The sequence below is a fragment of the Phyllobates terribilis genome, unplaced genomic scaffold (genome assembly GCF_046119375.1).
Source record: "Phyllobates terribilis strain yellow unplaced genomic scaffold, ASM4611937v1 Scaffold_4__5_contigs__length_816908805, whole genome shotgun sequence".
NCBI classification, from domain to species: Eukaryota; Metazoa; Chordata; class Amphibia; order Anura; family Dendrobatidae; genus Phyllobates; species Phyllobates terribilis.
In genome coordinates, this window is record NW_027362764.1 from 363,337,203 (window position 1) to 363,362,296 (window position 25,094).

Below are 25,094 nucleotides of genomic sequence, written 5' to 3' on the forward strand. Positions count from 1 at the left end.
AGCGCCTCATGGCACATCATAGTGCGTCATAGCATAGCGCTTCATAGCACATCATAGTACCTCGCCTCATGGCACATCATAGTGCCTCGCCTCATGGAGCATCATAGTGCCTCGCTTCATAGCACATCTTAGTACATCATAGCATAGTGCCTCGTGGCACATCATAGCGTGGTGCCTCATGGCACATCATAGCGTGGTGCCTCATGGCACAGCGCTTCATGTCACTTAATAGTGCCTCATAGCGCCTCGTGGCACATAGCATAATGCCTCATAGCACATCACAGTGCCTCTTAGCATAATGCCTCATGGCACATTATAGTGCCTCATATCGCATCATAGTGCCTCATAGCACCTCATAGCGCTTCACAGTGCCTCATAGCACATTGTAGTGTCTCAAAGCACATTGTAGTGTCTCAAAGCACATTATAGTGTCTCAAAGCACATCATAGTGCCATATAGCGTCTCATAGTGCTTTATAGTGCCTCATGGCATAGTGCCTCACAGCACTTCATAGCATAACATATCATAGTGACTCATAGCATATCATAGTGCCGTATGGTACATTCATAGTGCCGTATAGCGCCTGTTAGTACCTCATAGCGCTTCACAGTGCCTTTTAGTACCTAATGGGGCTTCATAGTGTCTCTCAGTGCTTCAGGGTGCCCCTGTGCCTTGCAGTGCTTTTATAGCGTGTCTGTGCCTCATAGTCCCTCTTTGTAAAGGTACTGGTTCCACAACTAAGTTTATGTCTGACAAAACCAAGTTCAGCAACTGTAAACTGTGCATGGCAAGCTTACCGAATTCAGGGGGAAAAAATATCCTAGCCTCTATTTTGAGACAGAGGATAGCAGTATTCCTGGCTGATGCTCAGCTGGCTCGGTGGAATGCCGATTGGAGGCCGGTGACAATAAGAGCGCTTCCTTAGTTTTGCAGATTAATAATAAACCTTGTAGGTTTTCACTCTTAAAAGGTAGGAGGCATCATGTAGTGCTCATACAGCCATTGTGGGTTTGGTCCAATTGAGCGCAGTTTTCTTGCTTTTTACAGGTTGCACAGAAGTAGTAAACATTAATATTTCTGGTCTTGTCCAAGCTCTGACTAAATAGGACAGACCCTGACTACTCATATACAGCTCAGCTAAAACAGCCTGATCAAACAAAACAATATTTATCCAGGGTAACCACTGATACTTGTGGAGTCTGCCCTGTGTCTCTGATTAGCTCCAAGACACATACCATCTGCTCTGCTCTCCAGCAGTCTGACTAAGGTGAATGCCTAGCCTGCTCTGGTGCTTAGCTCTCCAGTGGCCCTAATCAATACCTGTAATACTATTATTTAACCCAGTCCTACCTGGGTTAGCTACAACCCGAAGGGGCTGTTGAGATTCCTGAGAGTTAGATCATTGGAAATGGACTCTAGAAGAACTGCTAGTAAATCGGAAGTTCCAGATTGCGATATAGTAGTATAGGTGTTTAAGGAGGTATACAATCAGGTTCCAATTCACATGAAACATCACATTTCCTGAGAATAGTTCTTGGCATAAAATGAGGATTTAGGCTTTCAGTTTGTGTCCTTCCATTCAGATGTTAATGAGCCTTAAGGCTTTATGGAGGATTATAGTACGAGGGTCAGTCAATAAATAATGCCTCCTATTTTTTTTCTCCATTTAATTGGCAAGAAATTCAAATGCAATTGCATAGGTTGAAAACCACAACATTAACGATTAATTTGTCACTTTTCAATATAATCTCCATCCATTTCCACAGTCTTGGTCCACCGTTTAACAATGGCATGTATTCCAGCATGGTAAAAAGCATTCTTGGGACCCACCGTGCACAAACTTTTCTGTATCCCAGTTGTCCAATAATTTTCATCACACTGCCTTTACTGAGGCAGATAATGCCACACAATTCATCTGCAGTCACGTGGCGGTCACCACGAATGATGTCATCGACTCGCTGAATGCTGCTTGGAGTCACTGCGGTTACTGGCCTGCCACTCCGCATTTTGTCAGCCAACGGTGATGGCCCTTCAGCTGTGTTACAGCGACGAACCCATCATCTAACAGTTTTAGTCCAAAAAGTGAAAAGCCTATTTGGTACAATACTTCTATTCAACAAACATCCAATCAGGTCAAAGAAGTATAGATACACAAGTTTGATAAAAAGATTTGGAACTTTTATTGAATTATTTAAAAGAAATTTATAAAAACATACATAAAGGGGAAGTGAACCAATGAAGGTGCCTGCAGTGCTAATAACAAGGGTAATCAATCATTTATTCTGTTTAACAAGACTAACAAAAGGAGATCATATCAATGAACCCAGTGATAAATATATGAAGAATTAAATAAATAAATAAGTAAAAGGATTAGTATCCAAAATTCATTCATCTAGTAAGCATTAGTGGATAACAAGTACCCACCTTAAAGTATTCAGCATAGAAAAATGTAGTCAAAATGCCGTGAAAGTATATATCTATAAATATGTCAATAGGTCATATAGAGAGAAGCCATAAAACCCACAAGTGGTAGACAAGTGTCAATATAGGGCAAAGTCAATCATGGCCCACAAAATACAGATGGTATCACCAAGCATGGAAATAAACAGATGGTATCATCAGGCATAGAGATAAACAGATGTAAATAAAGACAATACAACCTTTCAGCTGCAGGTAAGGACAGCCCCAATGCGCATTTCGCAATCAGCTTCTTCGGGTAACAGTGCTGACATCCACTGTTGCATCACCGTACACATTTTTCAGTCTGTCATGAATTCGAATGGGCTTTTCACCTTCTGCATGCAAGAATTCAATCACAGAACGTTGTCTAATACAAACATCGATGTCAGCCATTTTGCAAACGGATACAGTCCTGCCACCTGTTGGTGCAGGAAGTTGCAGTTGCTGTGGATTATAGAAGAAGGTTTGAGGAATTGTGCCAAATTTGAATATTTAACATAACTACCTTATTTAAGGAGAAAAAAAATAGGAGGCATTACTTATTGGGCAGATCCATCGAGTGCTGCAGAACTCACTTGGCAGTAAGAGTTGTGGTCTCCCAAGGTAGAATAAGGAGTCCTGCTATATGTCAAAATTAATAAGCAGTCTGGCCACAACTCTGAACAAGGCAATATTGCTGTTAATAATGAATGAAAACCTACAAGCCGACCATGTAATATATGGTCCGTGATCCCTATGAAACTAGGAAAAACTGACATGTAGTCTATTTTGGGAGAGAGAGATTAACTAAGGGGAGAACCTCCCCTGGTTGTAAGTTATATCTCGATCCGCTTATTGGTAGACCCAAAATAGCATAAAAGGGATATTGTATCATAAAATGTAAATTTTATTAAATATTGTTTAAGTTACACAAAGACAATGAATAAAAGAGAGGGAGGGTAAAACAGGGAGAGGACAGCTATAAAGGCAGGATAAGGGGAAAAAATCCTGCAAGGAGACTAACATCCTTTATAGAGGATTATAGTAGTTAGGACAACTCTCATATCGAAGGAAGAGGCATTGACAAGAGTTTACCTCAACTATTTCGGGATTATGGGCAGATCCATCGAGCGCTGCAGAACTCACTGGGCATTGAGTAAGAGTTGTGGTCTCCCAAGGTAGAATAAGGAGTCCTGCTATATGTCAAAATTAATAAGCAGTCTGGCCACAACTCTGAACAAGGCAATATTGCTGTTAATAACTAATCTGCTACATTCCAGTAGTAGCATGGTCACGGGTACACACCCATGGGCAGCCTCTAAAGACCCGGTTCCTCTAACCTAAAGAAGCTTTGGCAGTATATAAGAAAGCTCCATTGATCTATACATGGTCACCATGTAAAGGTCTTGTCAGACAATAGAGTAGCTTTATCCTACGTAAACCATTATGGAGGAACTCTGCCAAGATCCCTAATGACACTTATTTCTAATCAGTTCAGATGGCGAAGTCTCACCTTTTATCTTTAACAGCACCACATATAAAGAGGAAGAGAATTGCAAGTGGACCTTTTTAGCCGTAGACTACTGGAACAGTGTCCAAACTTCATTGAATAAGCAAGGAATGTGAAGGTGAACTTTGGATCTAGGCCCATTTTCAGTCCAAAGATGGCACCCTGGGATGTGAATCCAGTGCTTACGGCTGTAACAAGCCTTTGCTTGAACCCACGGATTCAGGGTCTTCACAATAAAGACTATTATCCCGGTGGCCCTGACTTCAGCATGGTAAGTTAGTGACATTCAAGCTTTTTCGGTTAATCCTTTGTTTATACAGATCCTAGAAGATGGGTCGGTTCCGGAGCTACTTTATCTTCCGAAGATAGCTTCCAATTTCCATAGAAGTCAGGAAATTGTGCACCCTACTTTCTGTGCTAATCCGGGGAATCCATGGCAGAACAATAAGAAAGCGGATGTCCCCATCAAGCATTATGTAAGGTTGCGATTCAGTCTTCACCTTGCACCTTCTATAGACACTATAGGCTTGATCTGGGATCTTCTGCTGTCCTTTCCTTTAGGAAAACTGTTCTACAGGCTGTGGTCCCACCCTAACTTTAAAGTTTTTTCTCTGTAAATCTCTCGTTGTAGGTGCTGTCATGGGTGATAGGATAACACTAAATTACTTACCGGTAATGTGTTTTTCCTGAACCCATGACAGAACCCTTATATTCCTTCCCATCACTGGTAGAAGTTGATCACTTCATTTCCTTCATGGTGTTTGATTCACGTGGTGTGTAGAAGGAAAAATCATGGGATATATAACTATTAAGTAGTGTCCTCTCATGCTCTGTAAACAACTGAGGTGGTGGAGAGGCGCCGCCCTTTTATTCTGTAAGTTTCCTGTCCTGGAAGGGCGGATCCCCTCTCTCATTGTAGGTGCTGTCATGGGTTCAGGAAAAACACATTACCGGTAAGTAATTTAGTGTTTTGTTCTTACTTCCTGGTGCTGTACTGTGTGACTGTGCGTTTTTTCCTTTACCTCATGTTCTGAGAAGTAAAAGCTTGTTATCCCATGTAATCTACTCTGTGAAGTTTTTACCACAACTGTGGGTATCCAGAAGCTGTGCAACAAATTTCCCTCCCAGACAGGTTTTCAGGAGGTAGGGACAAGTTTTTTGTATTCAAAGAAGCTTGTAAATTGTATTTCAAACTTCGACCTTACTCCTCTGGAGATGAGGAGCAGCGTGTGGGGATTGTGATCTCACTGTTGCAAGGAGATAATCAATCCTGGGCTTTTTCTTTGCCAAAATGCGCTGTTTGTCTTTAGTCAGTAGAAGGGTTTTTCAGGGCTTTAGCCTTCATCTAGGATGATCCTGACCGAATATCCTTGGATGAATCCAGGCTGCGTCGCCTTCAGCAGGGAAATCGGTCAGTGGAGACTTATAGCTCTAAATTCCATAGGTGGGCAACCGATACCAAATGGAATGACCCAGCTCTTAGAAGCCAGTTCTGTCAGTGCCTTACAGAAAGGTTGAAATATGCCTTGGCAGTCCTTGGAGGCTGCCATGGCATTGGCTATACGTGTGGATAGATGCCTGCAGGATAGGTGGGTAAGACCACCTTCTCCTGAGTTCTCTTTACGGGGCAATGCCTCTTTGTCGGGGGGGGGATGGGGGTCAACCAGTCCTTGTGGAGTTAGAGAAACCTATGCAGTTAGGGGGTGCTTCTGCCATGTATGTCTTCCCTGAGACACGCAAGAAAAAGGGCGTGTTTTTTGTGGAAAAAAGGGACATTTTATCGGGGCCTGTCCCTCGATTCCTAAGCAAAAAGAGACTCAATTAACCCTTGGGAGTCTGGAGTTGGATAATCAAGGGGTATATCTGTCTTCAACATGCAGTTCTCTGTTTGTCCTGATGGCAGAGGTGGTGCCAGAGAGCAGGACTGAGAAAATTTCTGTGTTTGTAGACAGTGGAGCTGGAGTCAGCATGGTTGATGCTGAGTTTGTGAGAACTTACTCACTGTACTTAAGCTAAGCCCATTCCTATTTATGCCATCGACTCAGCACCACTTTTACACAAAGCTTTGATTCAGATTGTACATAACGGATTCATAGAGAAAGCAAAACTTGCACTGCTCCCAGAGCACACTTTACCCAGGTTAGAGCTTTGTGCTGCAGTATTAGCTGTCGACTTAGCCAAATTCATTACATCTGAAATAGACATTGACCAAGAAAAGACAGAGTTATATACAGACAGTAAAGTAGTCCTAGGTTATATCCACAACGAAACTAGGCAGTTCTAGGTCTATGTTAACAACAGGGTGCTTCGAATTAGAAGATCCGTCCATCCACGGCAGTGACACTACATATCTATAGACCACAATCCTGCAGATCATGCGACGAGAGCAGTTGATGCAAGGTGGCTAGAAAGCACAACATGTCTCTCATGACCAAAACTGTTGTATAGTGAAGAACAATTCCTGGAAATCTTTGAACTAGTAGAAGGTGACTCAGATGCTGAAATCTGCTCTCTGGTTTCTACACTTCATACAACAACCTCTGATATCCAATTGGGATCCCACAGATATGACAAGTTCTCAAGTTGGAAGTCATTTATCCATGCTATCACCTGCTTGTCCCACATAGCTCCCTCATTTAGAGACACTAGAACTCATGACCAAGACAGATGTAAAGGCTGGCATCATTGTAAAAATACCTATACTACCTCAGACTTGGATTCTTCTAGAAAACACATTATTCTTACTGGTCAAAAAGAAGCTTACTTCAGAGAAATCTAATGCCTTATGAACAAAACCTCAATACCATTAAACAGCATGTTGCCTCACTTATTTCTGTATTACTGGTATACATGTATTGATACCTTGTTATTTCATTGCTCTTAGTTTCACTGAATGTACGTAAAGTTGTGCTCAAAAGTTTACATACCCCGGCAGAATTTTTCTTTTCTTGGCCTTGTTTCAGAGAATAAGAATGATAGCAAAAAAACGTTTTCTCCATTTCGCCATTTATTGTCAAACTACTGTGTTTTCTCTTTTTAAATCTTAATGTCAAACAAAAACATCCAAATGACCCTGATCAAAAGTTCACATACCCTGGTGATTTTGGCCTGATAACATGCACATAATTTGACACAGATGGGTTTAATGGCTGCTAAAGGTAACATCCTCACCTGTGACCTGTTTGCTTGTAATCAGTGTGTGTGCATAAAAGCTGAGTGAGTTTCTGGGATCCAGACAGACTCTTGCATCTTTCATCCAGCCACTGACATTTCAGGATTGTGAGTCATTGGGAAAGCAAAAGAATTGTCAACGGATCTTTGGGAAAAGGTAGTTGAACTGTATTAAACACAAAAGGGATACAAAAAAATATCCAAGGAATTGATAATGCCAGTCAGCAGCGTTCAAACTGTGATTAACAAATGGAAAATCAGGGTCTCTGTAAAAACCAAACCACGGTCAGGTAGACCAACAGAAATTTCGGCCACAACTGCCAGGAAAATTGTTCAGGATGCAAAGAAAAACCCACAAATAACATCAGCTGAAATTCAGGACTCTCTGAAAACTAGCGGTATGGCTGTTTCAAGATGCACAATAAGGAGGCACTTGAAGAAAATGGGCTGCATGGTCGAGTCGCCAGAAGAAAGCCATTACTGCACAAATGCCACAAAGTATCTCGCCTACAATACACCAAACAGCAGACACAAGCCTCAAAATTTCTGCAACAAGGAAATTTGGAGTGATGAGACCAAAATTTAACTTTTTGGCCACAACCATAAATGTTACATTTGGAGAGAGGTCAACAAGGCCTATGATGAAAGGAGCACCATTCCTACACTAAAGAAAGGAGGTGGATCCCTGATGTTTTGGGGATGTGTGAGCTACAAAGGCACAGAAAACTTGGTGAAAGTTGAAGGAAAGAGGATTACAGCACGTTATCAGCAAATACTGGAGGCAAATTTGCACTCATCAGCCAGGAAGCTGTGCATGGAACGTACTTGGATGTTCCAACATGACAACGATCCAAAACACAAGGCCAAGTCGACCTGTCATTAGCTACAGCAGAACAAAGTGAAAGTTCTGGAGTGGCCATCTCAGTCTCCTGACCTCAATATCATTGAGCCATTGTGGGGAGATCTCAAGCGCTCAGTTCATGCTAGACAGCCCAGGAATTTACAGGAACTGGAGGCTTTTTGCCAAGAAGACTGGTCAGCTTTACCATCTGAGAAAATAAAGAACCTCATCCACAACTACCACAAAAGACTTGAAGTTATCATTGATGTTAGAGGGGCAATACACAGTGAACTTTTGATCAGGGTCATTTGGATGTTTTTGGTTGACATTAAGATTTAAAAAGAGAAAACACGGTAGTTTGATAATAATTGGCTTCACCCAACCAATAACCATGAGTGGAGAAAAAGTTTTTTTGTTATCATTCATATTCTCTGAAACAAGGCCAAGAAAGGAAAAATTCTGCCTGGGTATGTAACTTTTGAGCACAACTGCATTTACTAATGTTGTAATGTAATGTTGTGGCTGTAAATCACTACAATGACACTCTTAGAAGCACCTTGGGCCAAGTAGCGCCCTTCACCCTCAGAACCTCTAAACACAGAGTAAAACAGCCCTGGCTCACACTGCAAACCCGATTTCTCCAGCGATGCTCTAGGAGTGCCAAACGCCTATGGACGAAAACTCGCACACTAGAAAACTTTATCCACTATAAATTTATGTTAAAAACCTATAACTCTGCCCTTCACCTCACCAAACAGTCCTACTTCACCACCCTGATCTCCTCACTATCCAACAACCCAAAAAAACTCTTTGACACCTTTCACACCCTCCTCAGTCCTAAAGCACAGGCCCCTATCATGGACATTTGTGCTGAGGACCTGGCCTCCTACTTCACAGAGAAAATAGAGAACATTCATCAGGAAATCAGTTCCCAGCCACCAAGTGCCGTGATTCCTATCCCTCCCCACATCTCCTCTGAATCACTCTCCACATTTGACCCAGTCACAGAAGAAGAAGTCTCCAGGCTCCTCTCTTCTTCTCATCCCACAACATGCACCACTGACCCCATTCCCTCACACCTACTCCAGTCTCTCTCTCCAGTCGTCACTACTCACCTAACTAAAATCTTCAACCTCTCCGACTCTTCTGGTATCTTCCCCTCCTCCTTCAAACACTCCATCATTACTCCATTATTAAAAAAGCCCTCACTTGACCCTTCCTGCACAAACAACTACAGACCAGTCTCCAGTCTCCCCTTTAGGTCTAAACTCTTGGAGCGCCTGGTCTACTCCCGCCTTACCTGTTACCTCTCCATTCACTCTCTTCTAGACCTATCACAGTACGGCTTCTGCCCCCTACATTTTACAGAAACTGCACTCAAAGTAACCAATGACCTTCTGACAGCAAAACATAATTGTGACTACTCTCTGCTCATTCTTCTTGACCTCTCTGTAGCTTTTGACATTGTTGACCACCATCTCCTACTCTCTATGCTCCACTGAATTGGCATAAAGGACATTGCTCTCACCTGGTTGTCCGCCTACCTATCTTTCAGTGTATGGTTCGCTGGCTCCACTTCTTCTCCCATTCCTCAGGGTTCAGTCCTTGACCCTCTTCTCTCTCCACATGGCCCCAATTGGACAGACCATCAGCAAGTTTTGCTTTCAGTACCATCTTTATGCTGATGACACACAACTATACACTTCATCCCCTGACCTTACCCCCACTGTACTACAGAACACCAGTGACTGTCTGGCCACAGTTTCCAACATCATGTCCACTCTTTATCTGATACTCAACCTGTCCAAAACTGAACTTCTTCTGCTCCCGCCGTCTACTCACCTCCCTAAATCCGACATCTCCCTCTCCGTGTGTGGTACCACAATAACACCAAGCCAGCAGGCGTGCTGTCTAGGTGCTGCGCTTGACACCAATCTTTCCTTCACCTTCCATATACAATCTCTTGCCCGCTCTTGTCACTTGCACCTGAAGAACATCTCTAGAATCCACCCCTTTCTCACCTTGGAAACAACAAAAACTCTCACTTTTGCCCTGATCCACTCATGCCTTGACTACTGTAATTCTCTATTAATTGGCCTCCCCTTCACTCAACTTTCCCCTCTCCAGTCCATCCTTAATGTAGCAGCCAGGGTCATCTATTGTGACCCCAGGTGTGAGTGCAACACAGAGAATCACGCCAGGTGTGAGTGCAACACAGAGGGGAAAGGGAAAGGGAGGCCATACACTAGGGAAAGGGGGAAGAGGTGACCTCCTAATCTGGACTAGCGTCACCCTGTCTCCCCCTAACGTCCCTATACAGCCTCCGCAGATGTTGCCGATCACATGCCTTGCCCTACTATCCCTGGCATAAGGCTATAGATGGGGGTGGAAGGAGATGAGCACTAGTCAACCTCTGCTAGCACTCTAAAGACAAAAAGGGGAAGACAACACAGGGGAAAAATAACAGCTTTAGAAATACTCCAACAGGGCAAAAGGCCTCAAGACTCCAGAGAGGACGTGATGCTGCGTCAGCCAAGTTCCAAGTAGACATGAGTATAACCGGTAACGCCCACCTGGAGAGATCAGGTATATATATACCCCGGCCAGAGGGAGGTAGTTGCTGGGTCCTAAACACAGCCTCCTATCTAGGCAGCTGTCTGCATTGCCAAACATGGAGACCTCCTTCAAACCACTGCAGGGCGACTGTCTGTCACGTCTGACACACCCGTGACATCTATCTGGTTAATTGTTACTCGGACACTCTGTGCCAGTCATTGCACTGACTGACTGTACCAGACGGATGGGTGTGCGAAACCTTAGAACGTGCGCAAATACTACAAGCAGCTACGTGTTCAATTACATCCTGATGTAACCCCGGCCACCAAAAACGACGAGAGAGGTGGTCAGCAATTGCCTTACCACCTGGATGCCCAGCAAGCACAAAGTTATGATGTTCCTTGATTAATTTACAGCGCAGATCAGGTGGTACAAATAACTTTCCTGAAGGACAGGAGGCAGGGGCATCCCCCTGAGCCTCCAGCACCTCATCCTCCAGTTCAGGAAAAAGAGCCGAAATAACTACCCCTTTCTGTAATATCGGGGCAGAGTTCTCATGGTCACCACCACCAGGGAAGCTCCGGGACAAAGCATCAGCCTGAACAAAGCGTGAACCTAGTACATTGAACAGGGACCATATGGCTTGCCTAGGGTTGAGATGTTTAGCTGACTGGAGATATGACAGGTTCTTATGGTCAGTAATAACAGTAATAGGATGGACAGCCCCTCCAACCAGTGTCGCCATTCCTCGAACGCCAATTTGATCGCCAAAAGTTCCCTATTACCCACGTCATAATTTCTCTCAGCCAGAGACAATTTTTTAGAAAAGAATGCGCATGGACGCCATTTATCAGGGGACGAACCCTTAGACAACACAGCCCCAAACCGACATCCGAAGCATTGACCTCCACAATAAAGGGTTGAGAAACATCGGGTTGACTGAGAATAGGTGCAGTGGAAAAATGATTCTTTAAGGAAGAAAAAGCCTGGTGGGAAGCCACCGACCAGTTGGAAAAATCAGACTCCTTCTTAGTCATGTCAGCAAGGGGTTTCACTACCACCGAGTAATTTTGGATGAATTTCCTGTAAAAATTAGTAAAGCCCAGAAAACGTTGTAGAGCCTTCAGGTTCTCAGGATGTTCCCAGTCAAGGACTGCACGGATCTTCTCCGGATCTATCCAAAAACCCGAAGATGACAACAAGCACCCCAAAAACTGCACCTCCTGAACAGCGAAAACACATTAGTCTAGTTTACTGATTGTTATCCCTTAATATCTGGAGCTCCTGCTTAACATGCCCCCGATGGGTCTCAAAATCAGGTGAATAAACCAAAATATCGTCTAGATAGACCACCACAAACCTCTCCACCAAATGATGAAAAATATCATTTATGAAATGCTGGAATACGGAATACCGCAGGTGCATTGGGCAAGCCAAAAGGCATAACCAGACTCTCGAAATGACCTTCCTGGGTATTGAACGCTGTCTTCCATTCATCCCCTTCTCTGATTCTAACCGGATTGTAGGCTCCTCTTAAATCCAACTTGGAGAATACCTTAGCTCCCACAACCTGGCTAAACAAATCAGGAAGAGGGTATGGATCACGGATGGTAATTTGATTTAATTCCCGGAAATCTAAACAGGAACATAGACCGCCATATTTTTTCTTCACAAAGAAGAACCCTGCGAAGATGAGGGTCTGATATGTCCCTTCTCCAGACTTTCCCCAATGAAATCCTTCATGGCTTGTCTCTTAGAGGCAGAAAGATTATACAGTCTGGACTTCAGTAGTTTAGCTCCGGGGGTCAGGTTAATAGGACAGTCATAAGCATGATGAGGAAGCAAATCCTGACAACCCTTCTCAGAAAAAACGTCCTTAAAACCAGACAGAAAAGCAGGCAGTATCTCCGGAGAGAAAGCAGCAATGGAAACATTCAGACAGTTCTCATGGCAGTAATCTCCCAATTCAATAATCCATAATCCAATGGATTATGTTTAACAAGACAGGGGATACCTAAAACAATCGGAGTAGGGAGATTCTCCAAAACATAGCAAGGAATGATTTCACAATGAACTGACCCCACCCTCAGTTTCACATTATGTACAATCTGAGTAAATGCTTTCTGTGCAAGTAGCGCCGAGTCAATGGCAAAGATGGAAATAGGCTCAGCATCAACCAGCACCACCCACTGCGTATATTCAATACCAACCTGCACAGCTTCAGCCGGATTGTATACAGTGAGAAGAACGCTCGTGTTCTTTCTATGGTTAATTTTTTTTTTAACCATGAGAGGATGCAGCTATAATACAAAAACGTATTACCGTACAGAACGAAAAAGACTCCTACGCTGTGCCCTTAATATTTCAGTTGATTACAGACAATGTTGACAATGTTTGTTGACTGTCAATAGTGATGAGCGAGCATACTCGCAAGTACTCGGTACTCGCCTGAGAATCTCAGTACTCGAGATGTTCGGAGCTCGCCGAGTACTTGCTAGATGCTCGGGCGGATGCTCGGGTCCCCTCCCTGCATGTTTGCCGCTCTTTAGAGCGCCAATCAACATGCAGGGATTACCTGCCACTAACTGTAATGCCGCAGCCATGTGGGTTGCGGCATTACAGTGATTGGCTGGTCGCACCGCGTCATCAGGTCTATATCAGACCTGGCGCCGCTGTGCTCGTCAGTCTACTCCGCAATCAGGCAGTGTAGGGAGAGGTGCTGCTGAGCTATGGAGAGATTTGGTTGTGTATTAGGTAGTGTAGGGAGAAAACAAGTACATTACACATATCCATCTCAACAAACAGTTCTTCTGAGGACTAATCCATCTGCAGAGATATTAGGCAGGCAGTGTATATAGGCAGGCAGGCAGGGTATGCAGCAGACTGCAGTGCATATAGCACAAGAAGCTCCATTCCAGTTCTGCCTTCTGCTGCTGTTAGACATTTCTAGACAAAGGCCCAGGTCTCAGGGGCCAGGAATATTTTTTGGGGGATCTTAATCCTTATTATTTTCTTAAAAAGCAATCCAGAGAACACCGTTTTTCTGCACCATTTGCTTGTTGGCACTGCAGAATACAGCCAGGTTCTTTCCATATTGCAGCGCTAAAAATCCAGCTATTTAAAACTGTGGTTTGTCCGTCTCACGGATCACATATAATTCCCCTGAAAATACTGCCATTTTTGGTCTCCATTGAAATTTTTTTTCAGTGTGTCAGCAAAGTTTTTGACAACGGTTTACTGTTCAAAATAGTTACCTACAGCCCAGATATTTAAAACTGTGGTTTCTCCGTCACACGGATTACATATAACTTCGCTCCAAATTCAGCCATTTGTAGTGAGCGTGGAAGATATTGTCCTCCATTTAAAATGGGCAAGGCGCGTGGCAAGGGACGGGGAACCGGACGTGATGTCGATGGTGATAGTGCATGCAGAGGCCGAGGCCGTGGGCAAGCTGAAATTGTGCCACAATAAACACCCACTTCTTCTCGCCTGACCTTCCTGTCCCAATTCCTAGGGGACCGCAGTACACCATTATTGAACCCAGAGCAGTGTCAAAAGGTTGTTGGTTGGATAGCGGATAATGCTTCTTTGCCACCACCACCCTGTCTTCCACATGGTCAAGTCTTAGTAGCTGTGAGTCTGGACTGCATATTCTTCACCCTGATCCTCCTTCCTCCCACCATGCCGAGTGCCCGGAGACAACTGATCCCACACTTGGACACTCCGAAGAGCTGTTCACTTTTCTATTTATAGAATAGGGCCTCTCAACTGGTCCACTTGAAGCGGGGCAAGAGGAGATCGCATGTAGTGATGCCCAAATATTTGAGCAGCCACGGTCACACGAAGACGACGGTGGGAAAGTGTCACAAGAGGTGGACGATGATGAGACACAATTGCCAGAAAGTCAGGAGGAGGGCCAGGGTGCGGAAGTGGAAGATGAGGTGGTGGATGATATAGTAACTGACCCAACCTGGCAGGAGGACATGCAGAGCCAGGACAGCAGCACACAGGGGGAGGGAGGCAGAGCATCCCAGCCGGCAGGAAGAAGCAGTGTGGTGGCCGCAGACAGAAAGCGGGCAACTGCTCCCTGTAACACCAACACGACGGAAGTTGCCAGTACAACTGTTAGGTCTTCCCGAGTCTGGTTGTTTTTTAAAGACTCTGCCGATAACCCCAAAAATGCCATTTGCACCACCGGCCAGGCCAGCATCAGCAGGCACATGGCAGCAAAGCACCCGACTTTGTGGGCAGAACCCCAGGATCCAGGAACAGTGTCTGCGGGTGGCACCACTGCTTCTTCTGCTGTTGTGCATGCAAGCCAATCCTCTGTCCATGGTGCATGCGAAGATGCCTCCTTCTCTGCACTTGTCGTTGCACACTCTCAAGTAGCAGCATCAGGAAGCACGTCCATGTCCTTGTCCCAGCGCAGCGTACAGTTGTCCATATCCCAGTCCTTGGAACGCAAGTGCAAATACGCAGCCAATGCCCCACAGGTCTACAAAAATGGGGCAATACAAGAAGGCCCTTGTTGCTGAACTATTAAAAAAATTCCCATCTGAAAACGCTGGCGGCAGAGGTCACAGTTCGTTGGACAACCAAGGAGTACAGGCGAGAAAGACACAACTTCAATCCAGCTGAGGCAGGGGAACACTGTCAAAGTTCTGGGAGAATTTTCTCAGCCCCTCCCATTGCACAGGTTCTGAGGTGCGGGGTACTCTCACAAGGAGTGCAAAGTTTGGGAAGATGCTGAGGGAGTACCTTGCCGACCATACCAACGTCCTCGGTGATTCCTCTGTGCTTTGTAATTATTGGGTATCCAAGCTGGATACGTGGAATGAACTGGTTCTCTATGTGTTGGAGGTCCTGGCCTGCCCTGCCGCTAGCGTTTTATCAGAGCGGGTTTTTAGTGCCGCTGGTAGAATTATAACTGATAAGCGCATCCGCCTGTCAACTGAAAATGCTGACAGGCTGACTATTATAAAAATGAACAAGGGCTGGATTTGGCCAGACTTCTCAACACCACCGAATGATAGCAGCGTAACATAAACTCAAATCCAGTGTCTTTTTTTGGGAGGTGTATTCCCATGCACCTTTTCACACCCACACATGGGTATACGCTTCCTGATTTTGGCTATTTGATCTTGTCCTCCTCCTTCTCCTCATCCTCATTCTCCACCACCATATCAACAGGGTGACCGTGGTCCGTGATGCAACACCCACATAATTTTTTTAAAGGGTGTTTATGATGCCCGTAAAAAAAAAAATGTATACAGTATGTTCATGTATACCCCCCAGGGGTAACTGTTTGTCAGCCCATACACTTAGTGCATGGATATTACAAGTATAGGAGATCCGCTCCTTTCTAATGGGAACATTTTTTATGAGGCCCTCCTCGACATCTCTTCCAAGGGGCATTGGAGTGCCTCCCAATTTTTGGCAGCCCTTGCATTCACTGCATAGGCCAACACTATGGGAGACCCACTTCCTAATAATGGGAACATTTTTTCATGAGGCCCTCTACGTCACTTTCAAGGGGCATTGGAGTGCTTCCCAATTTTTGCCAGCCCTTGCATTCACTGCATAGGCAAACACAATGGGAGACCCACTTCCTAATAATGGAAAGATTGTTTTCAGGAGGCCCTCTGACCTCCACGTCTCTTCCAAGGGGCATTGGAGTGTCTCCAAATGTTTGGCAACCCTTGCATTCACTGCATAGGCAAACACAATGGGAGACCCACTTCCTAATAATGGGAACATTGTTTTCAGGAGGCCCTACTCTAAGTCTCTTCAAAGGGGTATTGGGGTGCGTCCAAATTTTCAAAGTGGTATTGGGGTGTGTCCAAATTTTGGGCAACTCTGCTACTCACTGCATACACAATAGCAGTATAGAAGACTCTCTCTTTAGTAATGGGAACAATAAAACATAGCCGACTGATGGATTTCTCAGAATAGTGAGGGCCGACTGCTGGCCCTTTAAGAATAGTAAAGGCCGCCTGATGGCCCTATAAAAATAGGCTTTGTGACTTTCAGAGTCCCTCCTTCATAAATGAAACACGATGTGTCTGATGATATCTCATACACCACATGGCCAGATAAGGTTGTAAAATGTTAAAATGACAATTCCTGGTGAATGCATTTGTCACGGTTGAAAGCAATGCAAAAGTGCAAAAACGCATCAAAAACTCTAAGTGTGAACGTAGCCCAAGGCGTGGAGGAGTATTTTTGTTTTTGGTTGTTTATTTTCCTTTATTTACAAGTCATTACCCTGGAAAGGATGTTCCTTAACATATTTCCCAGGAAAATCCATTTTGGTTTAGTTTTTGTATGTTTTATTGTGAGTCCATAAAAGTGGCGTAATACCTCTGACAACATTGTGGAAAGAAGTGACCTGGGAGTCAGAAATGCTTCCATGGGTCTTCTCCATGCTGTTCCCATGTCATTTTAGCACTGTTCCCATCGATTTGGGCAATTTTTAGGCCCGCTGCAGACCGCCGGGGGGAGCCGTCTGAAAAATGCTTGAGTTTACCATAGATTTACATTGGGCTCGTTGCTCGGGTCGAGCACACGAGTATTCCAATGTGCTCGACCCGAGCACCCGAGCATTTTAGTGCTCGCCCATCACTGTTAACAAACACAGAAATTTTTTCGATTTTGCTCTCTAGTACCACCTCTGCAGTAAGGACAAAGCGGGAACTGCAGTTTGGCCACAAATGCATCCCTTGTTTATCCAACTCCAGACTACCTATACAGCCTCTGCAGCTGTCGCTGATCACGTGTCTCGCCCTACTATCCCTGGTATAAGGCTATAGCTGGAGGTGGAAGGAGATGAGCACTAGTCAACCTCCGCTAGCACTCTAAAGCCAAGTAGACATGAGTATAACTGGCGACGCCCACCTGGAGAGCTCAGGTATATATACACCCAGGCCAGAGGGAGGTAGTCGCTGGGTCCTAAACACAGCCTCCTATCTAGGCAGCTGTCTGCATTGCCAAACATGGAGACCTCCTGCAAACCATTGCAGGGCGACTGTCTGTCACCTCTGACACACCTGTGACATCTATCTGGTTAATCATTACTCGGATGCCTCCACTCTGTGCCAGTCATTGCACTGGCTGCCCATACATCATAGGATCCAATTTAAATAGCTTGTTCTCACCCACAAAGCTCTCCACAGCGCGGAACCCCCCCTACATCTCCTCCCTCATTTTTGTTTATCGGCCTACCTGTTCTCTACGCTGCGCAAGTGACTTTCAACTAACATCCGCATTAATCCGTACCTCCCACTCCCAGCTCCAAGACTTCTCCCGAGCTGCAACTATTCTTTGGAAAGCTCTACCCCAAGAAATTAGGATGAATCACAACTTACACAGTTGTAGGCGCTCCCTAAAAACACATCTGTTTAGGGTGGCCTTTCACGTTCCCTAATCAAAATCCTATTATATTTTTAGAGCCCATTCATTATTTCTCGAAGCATAAGTCTCCACCAAACTCCACCGTACCCAAAAGCACTACAGATACTGGCTGGTGATGACCTCATGCAGCCTTTATCTATCCCTCATCCCCTCAAGATGGCTGGACCATCATTGTAAATAAGCCCTTGTACTTTGGGTCACCCCCACCTCATTGTAAGCTCTTACGAGCAGAGTCGTCATTATTTTTGGCTTAATTATTGTATTATCTTTAGCTATGTTACTTATGACAGTCGTATGTGAACCTCTGAATTGTAAAGCGCTGCAGAATATGTTGGCGCTATATAAAGATTATTATTATTAATAAACTGCACAGACTTCAAGATACAGTCTTCTTATTGGACTACAGTAGATCGGTTTAGCTGCCTGTCAGACTACACACAAGGTTCACATTGTTGTATGTTGATGCAGACACATAACACAAGTATGACCCATTGGTCATTATTACTTTTTGATATTCAATACAATTTGTTAAAAGAAATAAGAATTTGAAAAGAAAGAGAAGATAAATTTATATGTCTGTGTATGTGTCAGTGACAAGGAGGTTAAATAAAATGAATGGAATCAAAACTATCGGGTCTTGTAATGTGTCATGTCCATTTTGTATCTCTCTATTGCAGGGGTGGGAAACCTCAGGTCCGAGGGTGGTTTACGGCCCTCAATGATCTTTTATCTGGCTCCCGGGCCATAAGTAAGACGCTGGGTGAGAAGGAGACAACTTTTGGTGCAATAGTAAGAAAATTGAAGAAATACAAAATGGCTGTCAATCGACATTGATCTGGGGCACCATGCAAGATCTCTTCTCGTAGGGTATCCTTGATCATGAGGAAGGTCAAAGATCAGCCTAAAACTACACAGGGGAACTTGTTAATGATCTCAAGGCAGCTGGGACCACAGTCACCAAGAAAACCATTGGTAACACATTACACTTTAAAGGTTTAAAATCCTGCAGTGCCCGCAAGGTCCCCCTGCTCAAGAAGGCACGTGTGCAGGCCCGTCTGAAGTTTGCCAATGAACACCTGGATGATTCTGTGAGTTACTGGGAGAAGGTGCTGTGGTCAGATGAGACAAAAATTGAGCTCTTTGGCATTAACTCAACTCGCCGTGTTTGGAGGAGTGCTGCCTATGACCCAAAGAACTCCGTCACCACTGTCAAGCATGGAGGTGGAATCATTATGTTTTGGGGGTGTTTCTCTGCTAGAGGCACAGGACTACTTCACCACATCAATGGGAGAATGGATGGAGCCATGTATCATAAAATCCTGAGCGACAACCTCCTTCCCTGCGCCAGGACATTAAAAATAGGTCGTGGCTGGGTCTTCCAGCAAGACAATGACCCAAAACATAGAGCTAAGGCAACAAAAGAGTGTTTCAAAAAGAAGCACAGTAAGGTCATGGAGTGGCCTAGCCAGTCTCCAGACCTTAATCCCATAGAAAACTTATGGAGGGAGTTGAAGCTCCGAGTTGCCAAGTGACAGCCTCAAAATCTGAATAATTTAAAGATGATCTGCAAAGGGGAGTGGACCAAAATTCCTCCTGACATGTGCGCAACCCTCATCATCAACTACAAAAAATGTCTGACTGCTGTGCTTGCCAACAAGGATTTTACCACCAAGTATTAAGAGTTGTTTGCAGAGGAATCAAATACTGTATTTTTCGGACTACAAGAAGCACTTTTTTCTTCCAAAATTTTGGAGGAAAGTGGGGTGTACGTCTTATAGTCTGAACATATGTTCTGTGGCTGTGGGTAGTGGTGGGGTTGGGGGGGAGCAGTAGCGGCGGAGGAGCAGGGCACAGGAGGCAGCAGCCGCCTGCTGCAGCCTACGCTGTGCCCGCTGCATGGGCGTGGGGAGCAGGGAATATTCATTTTCCTTAATAGCACGCACACTGTAGAAGCAGCGCGGCTCCTGCTGCGACTGGCGGTCTGTGTGCCCGCAATTAAAGCTCATGAATATTCGCAACAACCCACTCCCATGGGTTGTAGTGAATATTCATGGTCTTTAATAGCGGGCACACTGATCGCCGAGCTCAGCAGGAGCCGCGCTGCGGCTACTGTGTGCGCGCTTTTGAAGAGAGTGAATGGTCATTGCTCCCCACGCACACAGTCCTGGCGTGGGGAGCATTGACTATTCCAGCACAGCACTTCACTGTGTGAAGGCGAATGGCAGGGACGCCATGCGCGCCCTGCCATGCGCGACTCACACAGTGAGAGTGTCGGCAGCAGAGCGGGACGCAGCGCTGGAGGAGAGAGGAGGTGAGTATGATTGTTTATTTTTTTGTGGGCAGCGTGATGAGGATCAGGGGGTGCCAAGCATACCAGGATGGAGGGGTGCCATAAATACCAGGATCAAGGGGTGCCATAAATACCAGGATGGGAGATCAATGGGTACCATGCATACCAGGATGGAGGATCAAGGGGTGCCATGCATACCCGGATGGGGGATCAAGGGGTGCCATGCATACCAGGATGTGGGATCAAGGGGTGCCATGCATACCAGGATCAAGGGGTGCCAAGCATACCAGGTGCAAGGGGTGCCATGCATACCAGAATCAAGGGGTGTAATGCATACCAGGATCGGGGATCAAGGGGTGCCATGCATACCAGGATGGGGATCAAGGGGTGTCATGCATACCAGGATGGGGGATGAAAGGGTGTCATGCATACCAGGATGGGGATGAGGGCCATGTATACCAGGATGGGGATGAGGGCCACGTATACCAGGAAGCAGGGGCCATACATACCAGGAAGGAGGATATTAAGAGAATTGGGGGACATTATCCCAATACCAGTGTCAGCAGCAGACCCCCTCCCCCATAATGACCACATTTTTTGCAGATTTTTTTTTTCTATTTTCCTCCTCTAAAACCTAGGATGCGTCTTATGGTCCGGTGTGTCTTATAGTCCAAAAAATACGGTACTTATTTCTCACTTCAAAATGCAAATAAATGTATCTAATTTATACAATGTGATTTTCTTGATTTTTTTGGGGGGATATTCTATCAATGTTAAAATTGACCTACCCTTAAAATTATAGACTGTTCATGTCTTTGTCAGTGGGCTAACTTACAAAAACAGCAAGGGATCAAATAATTATTTCCTTCACTGTATATGCTCACCACATCTTTGTCTTTCTGGAATTGAACAGCACTTTTCTTACATTCGTCTTCTTTTACCTCGTCTCTATACGCTAGGCTATTTTACAGCACTGAAAGCACTTATATGTACTAACTCTGCATATCCCCAGCAGTCGCAAAGAGGGGATTTCCATTCTCATAGGTTGACCTAGTTTTTACCTGATGACCTGCTCTTAGAGAAAGTATCACTTCAGCCTTTTTTCTCACGCTATACAACCTTGTTCTTTCATGTAAATGATCACTTTTTCGCTCTCTGCACCAATTTTTCGTGCCAAGTTCCACTTGCCCTCCATATATGTGCCAATACACATATCACTTATACCGATACATACTTTTTATACATATATTTTAAGTAATTATATTTAATAAAGTTAAGACAACACAATTCTGCATCAAATATTTTATTTTTTACTTATTTTTATCTGTGTAAAAATCTTTTTTATCAATAAGAATCATGAACACACTCATATTAATTATTCACATATTCTTTCTCTAAATTTATCTTGCTCAAAGATAAAGGAAGATTGTTTTTATTTTTTTCTGTCTTCACATTAGCGTTCACAGCTGGTTATTTATGCATGGTACTATACAAGTTCAGACACACAGATATAAAATGGACATGACACATCACAAGACACGATAGGTTCAAATCCATTCATTTTATTTAACCTCCTTCTCCTTGTCACTGACACATACACGGACATATAAATTTATCTTCTCTCTTTTTTCAAGTTCTTATTTCTTTTAACTAATTGTATTGAATAACAAAAAGTAATAATGACCAGTGGAATTTTTTTTAATATACTGGTGTTATATGTCTGCATCAACAAAAAAACAATGTGATCCTTTTCCCCACCCCTTTTGTTTTTGGCACCCTTATTTGAATTTTTTATGTATTTAACCACATATATGTAACTGCCACTTTACTTGTGGCTGTCCTGAAGAAGGAGTCGTTTTTTACTTTGATTCGCGTTGATAATAACCCACTATTTTATCTTGTCTTCGGATCCTTTTTGGAATCAGCAGCGCATTTGAAGTCCACAATTCTCCACTAATTTCCTTCCCATAAGGCCCAATACCTTTGTGTAAATCTGTTTGCAACCTTCTTTGGCATTATCAACAAAGGCCTTCTAAGGCCAACTCAGAAATCTATGTGCTGTCTGAGTAGTCAGTAAGTATAACATTCTGTTTTCCTCACCATTCACTTCACTCAACTGGCTAATCATCTCTTCAGTGAACACCTGCTTGTTTAACAACTATCTGCATTTACTTCCTAGCTCAGACCTGCGGCTTACCATTCATCTACTGTAGGCATAATAAACTCTTCTCTGTAAATACAGGTGCTGCTCACATAACTCTGCTGCAACATTGTAATCTTCACGGCATGCAAAAATTCAGTTTGCTGTCTTGCGGTTAAATATTTGTCTGCTGATTGCATACATCTCTGCCATTGATCATCTACCTGCTGATAGCATATAACTCTGTCATTAATAATTTGCTTGCTGCAAGTCCTGGATTGACTATACATCTACAATTCATGAGTATATCCACAATCCTGGCTCTGTGTCTTCTAGCGTTTCCTGATCCACTTGCCTGCCTGCTGTGCTGCATACCCTACAGTCATGGTTCATGTCAATCCATGTGCCTTCTGGAATGTCCTTTTCCACTGCACCATTGCCAGTTGCATCTCAGGTTTTACATGAAAAAACAGAAGGATTTGCGAAAAACTTATGTACAGACGATCTGAGGTTAGTTCTCAAAGATGTTTTAAACAACTTCCCTGCTGACATGCATCAAAAACTGTGTGCAAGTGTACCTGGAAGAATTGATGCTTTTAGGCTATGTGCCCACGTTGCGGACCTGAAGCATATTTTTTACGCTTCTCCCTGGCGGGAAAATCGCATGCGGATATTACATGCGGTTTTCCCGCCAGGTAGAAGCGTTTGTGAGGCGTCTTTGCATGCATTTCCGCATGCGGGTTATCAAGCACTTCTCCAAGCATCACTTGGAAAAGTGCTTGACAACTTGTTCAGAATGGTAAAAAATAAAAAAATAAACTTTATACTCACCTTCTGATGCATTCTCTGCCCCGTCCGGAGGCTTGAGCGGCTCACGCTGTTGTGTGCAGGACCTGCGGTGACGTCATTGAGTCATGTGGTGGGTCACATGACTCAATGACGTGGCAGGTCCTTCAGACAACAGCGCGACGGAGGGAAAACATCAGAAGATAAGTATAAACTTTATTTTATTCTTTTTTTTACAGGTTCTTTGGTACCCAGGTCTGGATGAGAGTCTCCTCTCATCCAGACTTGGGTACCATCCGCACATTGATTCCGCTGCGCTTCCGCAAAATTAATGAACATGCTGCGGATTTTTGACCGTAGCATATACGCTGCGGAAAAATCCGCAGCATGGGCATTGACATTGCGGAATGCCATTGGGGACCATGGGGTGCGGATATACATGCGTTTTTCAAGCGTTTACGCTGCGGAAATTCCGCAGCATATACGCTTGAAAAATGCTACGTGGGCACACAGCCTTATGATCTTTTGAAGGCAATGAGTAATCACATCAAATATAGATTTGATTTAGATTTCTTGTTTGTTCATTGATCAAAATAAACTATTTCCATTTTTTAAAGCATTCTTACTTTGCAAAAGATTTAGGTGGGTGAAGAAAAATGCTGCACAGTACTGCATGAATACTTAAAAACCTGTTGTCTGCCACGAACTGTAATTTTAGTTTGTACTGTTGAACTGAGACATGACCTTTAAAAGTATGACTGACTTATCAAAGTTAAAGAAAAATTGGGAGCAGACAATCCTGGTATAACCTGCCATTTATTTTTGTCTTAAAACACATCCATGTTTCTGATCCATGATACTCAGAGCATGTCCTCCTCTGATGCATTTTGCAGATCACGGGGATCCATTAAAACAGGAGACATCCTTTTTACTTCAGTTTCAACTGTTTTTAAACTGATCCATTGGCAAGAGTTAATGGATAAAAAAAATTCTGAAAGTTTATCTCATTAATCCTTAAAGAGATCAGTAAAAAAACAGATGCCATACAGAGGCAAAACAGATGACACATGAGAGAAAAATGGTCCATTTTGATGGAAGTAAAACGTAAACCAGATGTATGAGTGTAAAGTGGCTTATAACTGTATATTAAAAATTAGTTATAGCACAGTGGTATTTAACTTATTTTTTTTTGTCATCTTGTTAGCCACAGAAAACCGCATTTTTTCACAATTTTATATATTTTTTTGTGTTTCCAAATTCAACATTATTGTAAAAATAAATTTTTTTTGCAAGTGCTGTTTTCCTAAAGAACCACTTCATATAATAATTTTAAAATTGCTGATGTCTTTTTATATAGTTATAAATTAGATCACAAACTACAATTAAGAATTAAGTGAACTGTATAATTTTTGCTATTTTACATTAACTAAAGATATCAGAATATAAGCTACATTAATTCTGGAAATATGTTTCAAAATCTTCCAACACAACAGATAATCTACATTTCTCACCTTTCTTCTGGTCTTCTTTCTACTGTTAAGTCATCCCACTGCCAAGTGCAGGTTTCCTTCTTGTCCAAATCTTCCTCTTGCACCTTGCAGCTGAGCACAGTAAAAGTAATGGATGACTTGTCTTCCATGTCGATGCTTAGTATTGTGAAACCTATGGGTGCATGGTATATCTGAATGAAGACATTCACAATGCAATGGATCAGTTACATGTTTAGTAACAGTTCTCTCATGGAGTTTCAATTACAGCAGTTTAAATAGCATGGCCTATCTATTTTTGCTCACAAGGATCACATTTTATGCATGATCATGATGACTGAAATGTCTGGCCAAATGAATCGTTCATGGTATTCATTTTTTCAAATGACGTACAAGAGACAGTCACCGTTTAAATGTCAGGTAACATGAGGTCACTTTTGAAAAAAGTAAAGAAGCTATATAAG

At 43.6% G+C, this 25,094-nt stretch overlaps 1 protein-coding gene across 1 annotated transcript in view; it reads right to left on the reverse strand.

The window, feature by feature from the left end:
• LOC141264338 (telethonin-like) overlaps nucleotides 1–24,876 on the reverse strand; it is a 79,017-nt gene extending 54,141 nt beyond the window's left edge. Inside the window, exon 1 of the mRNA XM_073676629.1 lies at nucleotides 24,655–24,876. Within this exon, the coding sequence (XP_073532730.1) occupies nucleotides 24,655–24,782 (128 nt within the window). The 5' untranslated portion in view covers nucleotides 24,783–24,876. The remainder of the gene's footprint in view (nucleotides 1–24,654) is intronic.
• Between the last annotated feature and the right edge of the window lie 218 nt (nucleotides 24,877–25,094).